We start from the raw sequence: 8,542 nt of genomic DNA, 5'->3' as shown, positions 1-8,542 counted from the left end.
CCATCTTACTGGTAACTACTGTTACATGGCGGTGTAACTTGTTTCCCTGACAGAGAACAATATATTCCCAAAATCTAGCCTACAGCCTTACAAAAAAATAATAGTGATGCTGCTGGTCAGCTACTTTCCTTCCTACTAATTAGATACATCATGTCATTCAAACAGAACAGCAGTGCCGTGTAATAGTATAAACGTAGGTACAGTATGTGTAGTTTCTGAGTGTTTTAAAGAGAGACAATGGACCGTGTGGCAGTCATGCAGAAATTTTTTTTATTGTAGTGAATTTACACAGGAGAAAACCAGAGCTCTGCCTGCTCCTGAGCCATAAAAGGAAAGGTGAGTGCTAAACAAAAGAAGTTCCTACATGTAAAAACACATTGCACTTCCTGTCGTCTTTACAAGGTTGTAAGAACAACACCTGGATATGTTCTTTTCCTTTCTTTAAATTTTACAAATGATCTGCAATTTTAACTAATTAAAGCTTGAATCTGGAATGTTTCTGCGTGGGATTTCTTTTTATTATCATTTCTCATGAGAGCAAAAGTGAAAACGATCTTTCCTTCTGATTAGTCTGTCCAGTTTATTTAGACTAAGCATCTCAGGCCACTTGAGATTCACTTGATACATGCCCATAATGACCTTGTAGGGCTTCAGCGGCTCTAAACCCAGGCTCAGTACACAACACTAATGCTGACTCATGGTCAGATTGTTCTCATGGCCAGCAAGCAGGAGGAAGGAATGGCAGGAGATTCAAGGCGCTTGATGGAAGAACACGGAAATGGCCTAGGTGGCAGAATAGCTCTTCTCCTGTTGGGGCAACTGCCAACCCACTTCTTAATGCAGAAAATCAGCAAGGCATTACATCAGCCTGACACGCACGTGGCAAATGGCATAGAGTCTTCGACTATACAGAAAAGAAGAGGAAAGTGGGAGAGGTATATGGACCTGCTTACCTTTTCATTGTCATACAAATACAACACTGTTTATCAACTACTGACTAGCTTTCCCACACAACACATTATATGCATCATATTCACTCATATTTTTACATATTTTCCCCCCCCAATACACACCTCTTATAGTGGAAGAACGTGACATGTCAAAGTGACCAACACTTCAGAAGAGCCTCCAAGAAAAAGATGTTCACGTGGAGCTAGCTTATTCTGGGTCCCTTGAAACTAATATCTTACAAAAGATGAGCAAGATGTCTATATTTACAACATTTACTTTGTACAGTGCAAAGAGGAAAGAGAAGTTTTTAAACATAGGATTCCTTAGCATATTGGATCTGCTCTACCTCAAAAATGGGCTGGCTGCACCGCCGTGCCACATACTCATGTTTGTTCTTTTGACAGGATTCAGACATGGCTCTCAATCGGTACACTCCAGGGGTCACAGGTAAACTAACACGGGAGTTTATTCCAACAGTAACACTGAGAGTTTCAGTTTCTGCATCAGAATCATTCACTGTAGAAACTCTGTCACTGGGTAGGTCCTTTGAAGCTGTACAGGCCGTGCCCTGTGCAAGGCTGGTACATGGATCAGATGGCAAAGCGTCCTGGTTTGACACCTTTAATCTCATAGTCTGAACTGTGAGATTGCCGGAGGGAACTTGGGTGGCCATGCAGTTCTTGGTAGCTTCTTCATAAGATGGTGGTCTTCCAGGATTCCTCTGGTCTACCTCTCTGAACACTTCATCAGCTGATCTGAAACGTGGCCTTTGCTGATATGGCACATGCAGTGGTTTGTCATCCTCAGGGCTGTTTTCCTGGACAATTCTGCAGGAGAACTGATCATCTTGCTTTGTGAAACTGTCCCTCTGGAAACCCGTGCATTTTCCGGGCCCCCAACTCTGGTGTTTTGTTAGTGTTTTCCTATGGTTTGCAAAAGAGAATGACATAGAATGCTTTTTGATCTCTCGCCTAGGTGTGCTGCAGTCTTCATGCGGCTTGGTGCAAAAGGACTGGGGCCTATTTAAGAAGTTTTTTTTAGGACTAGAGGGTGAAACTAATGGGGAGCTCGTGAAGACTGAGCCATCAGAGCTCTCTAGTGAGCAACTGGAGGACGTTTTGGATAGAGAGTCACTTGATAATTGTGAAGGTAAGATTGCAAGCCGTTTGTCCAGTGCCTCATTCTCCGGCCCTAGTTGTTTCTGCTGAACTGGAAAACTGTCCTCACTTTTGTTTAGCTTCTGTTTCCTTATTCTGCTTTCAAAACGGTCCTGGAAGGATAGGTCTGGCTCTGAGTACCTCCTGTCCATCATGTTGATGTCATTTTTGCAATTAGTCAGTGATGTGGCAGAGACACATGTTGGATGTCTTCTGCTCACACCAGTGCTTCTTCCTTTGGGCTGTTCTAGCTCAGAAGTACAGCATTCAGCTTCAGGATCTGGGCTGTCGTAGGCAGAGTCATTCTGATGAGTAGCACACAGGTGTTCTGTGGGGACAAAGCACATGTTAGTTTTTACTGGCTATGTAAGGACGAAAGGGAACTATCTGGAAAATATTCCTGTAGAAGTGCAGTACAACAGGGTCTTTTAACATCTGTTTCCACAGATGTGTTCCTATATCAAACTTAGAAAATGGAGCAGCAGCCCCAGTCCATGACAATCCCTAGTCCATTCTCTTACCTGTGGAGCTGTCTATGTGCTCTGGTGACTCCACAGCCAAGGCACTGACAGGCCAGAGAATGTCCTCCCCAAATATTTCTGAGCTGTTTTCTATGAGGAACTCCACCAGCACCGTCACCTGCACACAGAAAACCATCTATTTCAGTCAAAGGGGCTGAAAATATATTGAGCAGTCTTTCCTGCTGCCGCCTGATGTCTTTGTATGATGAAGGGCAGCACAGGGAAGGATAGCTTCTGCCACAATCCTTGCCTATACCAGGAGGCCTGACGCCACAGATGGACTGATCTGCCCTGGTACCAAAAAAAAAATGCTAGGCCACAGCTTAGCACTCCCAGAGAGTGTGCAGCTGGCAGTGCCCACAGGTACACATTGCAGACAGGTGGGATGAGGGGCAGCCACTCAGCAGTGCTGTTTTCTTTTGTGTGGCCTTTGCAGTAGCAGTGGAATCGCTGAGGATGGGCCTGAGCAGCTGGTTGGTGAGCCCACTCACCTTGTCATTCATCTCCTTTTGCACCTCCAGCGGGAGCATGCTGCCTGTCCCCGGGCTCAGCATGTTCGGGCCTACACAGATGGCAAGGTTGTTGGCATCCATCCTGCTGGTGTCAGCGTTCTGGCTGATGCGGTGAAGCACAGAGAGCAAGTGCTTGAGCAAGACCAGGTTTGGTCTGGGCAGTTTGTCAGCCACCCTAAGTGAAAATAGACAAAATGAGACATTAATTCCTGGTACAGTGGCCACTACTTCTTTATTTGAGCAAGTCTCAATTACACACAGACAGACAATGTTTTCTCCAGAAAAAGGAATGCCTGTGCTTTCACTACTTTGCAGAAGTATCATTCAGAAATCCCCAACAGCAGCTGAGCTTGTGGGTAACTACAAGATCCTGAATTATGAGATCTTGACTGAGAGGCAACACTACAGCATCCTGTGTCTCTGAGCAGAGGAGGCAGCATCAGGAGACATCACCAGAGGCTTCCCGAGGGCACATGAAAGACTGTGGTTTTGTCACACAGCTCACAAAGCCCTTCCTGCCACCTTTCATCTCTGCTCCTTCTGAAGGCCAGCCTCGTTTGCCCAACCCTGTGACCAACAGGCCTACAGCTCTCATCAGCACCTGCCACACCATGCAGTGATCACATTCACTGTGACACTGTCACCTCCCTCCTTCTCCTGGCTATAGGTGGTTCCTAGAGCAATCCCAAATACCTCCAGGAAGTGCTGCTGCTAGAAAAGTGCTTCTCTGTGCAACTTGCCTTACAGCCCCCCCAGAAATTGCAAATGGAGAAACAGGTTTTTAAATGAGGCTCAAGTTCCAGAGAAGGTGCTGGCCACTACCAGCCCCTCCATCACACTGGGGCTGGTCGCCGAGCTTGCTGGTTGCAACACTTACTCTTTCAGTTCTTTAATTTTTTCTTGCTTGCTTGGCTTCTCCAGAGCTAGCATCCACTTGTCATACAGGTCATCTGACAGAAGCTTGGAGGGAATATTTCGGAGGAAGTCCTGCAAAGTCAAGAGACTGAGATGAGACTTTGGACATTGAAGGAGCACGGCCACTACTTGGGCTCCCTATGAGGCAGGTTGGATGGAGCTACCTGCTCTCAAAGGTGACCATCAACTCTGCAGAGAAGCAGGCTTCACAGGTACATGCTGTGTGCCCTTACATCAGTGCAATAAGAAGTTCTAGCTCTTATCTACTTCTTGTTCATCCCTAAATCTCAGTATTCCTCACAGAAGAGGATGCTGAGGAGGAGAAAGCAAATTTCCTGTGGGCAAGCAGAAAATCAGCAGGAGAAACAGAGCTGAAAATCCACCACAAAAGGAAAATGCTGAACTTTCCCATGCCTAAAATGTTTAGTTTGGTTTCACTCTTTTTTTCACCTGGAGTCCCACCTAAGCCAAATCTCAGCACTGAGGTGTGCCTGTGCAAATTAGGTATGGTCTCCTACAGCTGAAAAAGTCAGAGGAATTTACCTTCAAAACCACTGCCAGTAGATGCACAGTTTTACTTTCCAAATCAACATTCCCGCCTTTGTTTAGATCCTCTTTCAACTCCTTTCGTGCTTTCTCACTAGCAGCTTTTCTGAATATCCCTTCAGTGGAAGGTCCTTTCATGTACAATATAGTTAGGAGATCCTGCAGGAAAAAAAAACAGACAGGGATGGGAAAAATGTTATTGTGAGTGAAGAAAGGTCCTTTAGCAGGTGGACGTTTCTTTAGATACAGGAGAAAACAAAATGATCAGAGGTACACTCTACTTTATATGGACCAGCATCTAGTCCTATCTCCAAGCGGGTTATACTGGTAGTTACCTGACTTTTTTCCCAAAACCAAATTATTTTTGTACTTCATTGGGGTCATCCCTGCTTCCTTCCAGAAGGAAACAAGAAGTGGCTCCCAAGCCAGGCTGAATGCTCAGAAAATATTTCTTAGAAGACAAAAAAGCCTGTGTATTGGAAAAGCCAACTCAGAGAGAGAACTGTTGCAAGATCATTTTTAACTAGAAGATAAGACTTTGATTATTTATCAGTGGCAGTCCATAGCTGAATGATATTTCAGAGAAATACGGAAATCCCTGGATGTTTATGATGCTGAAAGATTATTTTATATGACTTCTGTAAAACCACAGATATTTATACTAAGCAACAGATCTACTTCTCCCATCCCTGGTCCACGATGTCTCCACTCAAAGTAATCTCCAGAGAAAGCTGCACAGAGTGGACAGAACTTACAGATATGATCCATTCTATGCCTGGGAAGAGCCCTGAGCTTCTCAGAATTGTGCATGGGGAGGAAACACCAAAACCACTCATCTCCAGAGTACTGTAGCACAGGCACTGGAGATCCTGCCTCACTCTAGAAGCCGGAAGTATGATAAACATATCACCAGGATTGCTTACCTGGACTGGCTGGGGCAGTGTGTCATCTTCCCCACAAATAATTGACAGAGGCTGGCCAAACAAGGTGATCTTGAGGCCAGAGTCCGGCTGCCCCAGGGAATCCCCACTGGTGGAGGTGCGTCTCAGAGCAAATGGCCACGATATCACCTTCTTTCTTTTCTTCATTCCATCTGCTGCGAACAAAAGGAAAACAAAAAAAAATCAGTTAAAATAAAACAACAGTTATGCTTCCCTTCATCTGTGCACAGCGTTATGTGATGTGGAATGAAAAGCAGCGGTGTATGTTGAAGCAACAACTCAAACTGAACGGGTAGAAACTGAAAGACAACCAAGTTGTTGCTAAGGAAACAACTGCCTAAACTTTAGAGCTGTGACTATCCCTCTAAGGACACCACCTTTCCTGTTTTCTGAGGTTTTTTTTACACTCTAGCCACTATTTCCTCTTAGAGAATGGGAACGCAGAAAGCACAGAACTAACAGTACGTATTTAACATTTTTAGAGATTTTTGATATTGCAGAGGTTTCCATGATAACTGTCTAAGGTAGATGTGTCACTTGGGCAGCTTACAATGACAATTTTCACGATGCAGTCTTGTCCACAAAGGAGATACCACCTCCAGGGGTGAGAGCATCATTATTGGGCTGCGTTGGCTTCAGGGTCAGAAATCTCTTAGCAAGGGTTAAAAGCTATGAGAAAGTCACTTAATACTATGGAGTCATACAAAACTTGCTTCTGATACTCCTGAAAACCAGTGTGACAGGACAGCTTGCTCCAGTTCTGACCCTGTCTCGCTGCTGGTCTCCTCCCAGCTGTTTGCACCATAAGAACAAACAAGTGCAGCTCTGCTGCAGCCAGGTGCATCTGCCCTGGTGTGTAATCATATGGGTAGCGGTGAGCTGCAGGGCCACACCCCAGTGGAGATGCTCCTGTCAGAAAGCAGCACGCTCCCTGATGTTGCTGCCGAGGAACACAATTAAACCTGGCTCTGAGGACCATGGAATAGGGATGCATGGGCAGGCAGCACCACCATCTGCACGGAGCAAAGGGAGGCCGCTGCCTCCTGGATTGCGCTGGGGCTCGTGCTGCGCTAAGGGGCATGAGGCGAGCAGTTCTACACAAGTACTGCAGGCATTACATAAGAGGGCAGTTCCTCAGTTTGTTTTTAAAACTCACCAGCCGACTGGCAAAGTCCATCCTCAGTGTCAGCTGAGGCCAACAGGGGGGATTTCTTGGCATCAGCCTGCAAGAAGCATGCCAAAGTTACAAGAGGGCCTCGAGCAAGCTGATGCAGCCACGCAGAAACCCATGAAAGGCCCAGGGAGCGACCAGAGTGACCAGACAGCTGCCAAGGGAGCCCTGGGCCCAGCCATGATGCCGCCTGGCCGCCCAAAAGGCGTGCTGGTGGCAAGGGACTGTGCGGCAGCCAGCCACCCTGGGAGCTACCCAGCCGGTCACAGCCCCAGGGCTGCGTTAGACTGCTGCTGTGACTCCAAAAAGCCACAACAGGACACGAGCTGTCTGAATGTGGGGAGGGGGAACAGCCTGCCCTTCTGCCTCCCCCTGGCACTAGGGATTTCCTCCCAAACTCTCCCGGTGAGGAAGGAGTCTCTGCCGTGGGATCCTGACCGGGGCGTGCTGCAGGGACTGAGACATCGCGCCTCAGTGCCCAGCAAGGGGCTGGGGAAATGTAGCAACTGCTTACCTCCGAGGGGCACTCAATCAAACTCTCCATGTTCCCAGCATTTAGTGTCTTTGACTAGGCAAGAAAACAAAGACCGCGTGTGAGTAATTTAATGCTACAGTTTATAAATCAGTGCTTTTCAAAGTCGCTCTGTTGACAGAGCTGAAACAATAAAGACACTCACAGTATTACAGCTGCTTAGCACTTTCATTAGGAGTTTAATCAGGAGAGCTCTGCACTGTCTGGTTCCTCAGGTCCTTTTGTTTGCCTGTTTATTGAACAAGGAACAGACACAAAAAAAAAGAGCTCGGTAAAGCTGCGCCCTTCTTTCCTTTCTACCCTGCAAGCCAGCCGAGCATCTCAGCGGGATCCTGACCAGCAGGATAGCCCACCCAGGTCAGCCACAAAGCAGTGCTTGCTGAAAGCCCCCTCTGTAATGCCTTTGGTCCTGTAATTTGTTTCCCTCTTCATTCACTCAGACAAAAAGCAGCTTTCCATTTTTAATCCATGCAAAAATGAGCAAGCAGTGACAGCTACGTGGTTAATGTTGTTAATTTGCAAACACAAAGCTAAGCAAGCCCATCAGCTCTGCCCACGAACTCTTGGTGCTCGTCCCTGTAGAGCTGTGCCTGAGGCTCCCCAGCTGCACCCCAGCAGCATACGTTCATCCCCAGGCTTTTCTTACCCAAGGAGCGAATCCCGCCGGAGCTTCTTTACCTCCTGTGGGCTGCAGAGGACAGGGTAGGCAGCATCGCTCCCCTGCTGCTAATCCTTTGGGCGGGCGCAGGCGACTAAACAGTTCTACCCCACGTGTGCTGCCTTATATATTGCAGAACAGCAGGTGGAAATTCACAGGCAGGAAGAAGCATCATGGGGCAGGACTGAGATGCTGCGACATTTCTGGCTTCCTCTTTCCTTTTAGAGGAGCTCTGTGCGTGTTTTTTTTTTCCTTAAAGAAGAAGAAGAAAAAAAAAAACACCCATGTATCTGTTATGCATGGAAAAGATGAGCCACTTGCCAGGTATATGTTCCATCTCGCATCACCGCTGCGAATTGGGATGTGCAGAGGGGGCTGTGGTGTGGGCAGCAAAAGGGCAGTGGGTGCCGTCTGTTCTTTGGCTCCCAGAGATCAGAGATCGTGCAGTTTAAAGATGCATTGCCAGATCATCTTGCACTAAGAATAATTAAAAAGAGGAGGAGTGAAATAGCCAAAATTCAGAGAGATGTTTTGTATATTTTTTACAAAATGAATGACAACAGTTTAATGTCTGAAAGCAGTGCAGACACACATTTTGTAGGTGCCGATTAGTTCCAGAGAATCTAAGCATCAAGCAG

At 46.7% G+C, this 8,542-nt stretch overlaps 1 protein-coding gene across 2 annotated transcripts; it reads right to left on the bottom strand.

Annotated features, from left to right (window-relative positions):
• TAGAP (T-cell activation RhoGTPase activating protein) lies at positions 248-8,118 on the bottom strand. Of its 2 annotated transcripts, none has more exons than XM_021392430.1 (10): positions 7,893-8,118; positions 7,392-7,475; positions 7,229-7,282; positions 6,700-6,766; positions 5,526-5,695; positions 4,600-4,761; positions 4,019-4,128; positions 3,121-3,316; positions 2,630-2,747; positions 248-2,436 (listed from the first exon to the last, which is right to left on the bottom strand). In XM_021392430.1, exons 2-10 carry the CDS (start codon positions 7,416-7,418, stop codon positions 1,259-1,261), a joined length of 2,082 nt encoding a protein of 693 aa, XP_021248105.1. In that variant the 5' UTR covers positions 7,419-7,475; positions 7,893-8,118; the 3' UTR covers positions 248-1,258. The 2 variants fall into 2 exon arrangements, with proteins under 2 accessions (XP_021248105.1, XP_021248104.1); XM_021392429.1 differs by having other exon boundaries at positions 5,526-5,698; positions 7,893-8,117.

This window comes from Numida meleagris, chromosome 3 (genome assembly GCF_002078875.1).
Source record: "Numida meleagris isolate 19003 breed g44 Domestic line chromosome 3, NumMel1.0, whole genome shotgun sequence".
Taxonomy (NCBI): domain Eukaryota; kingdom Metazoa; phylum Chordata; class Aves; order Galliformes; family Numididae; genus Numida; species Numida meleagris.
The sequence above is the reverse complement of the archived record's forward strand: the minus strand, read 5'-3'. Positions and strand labels throughout refer to the sequence as shown.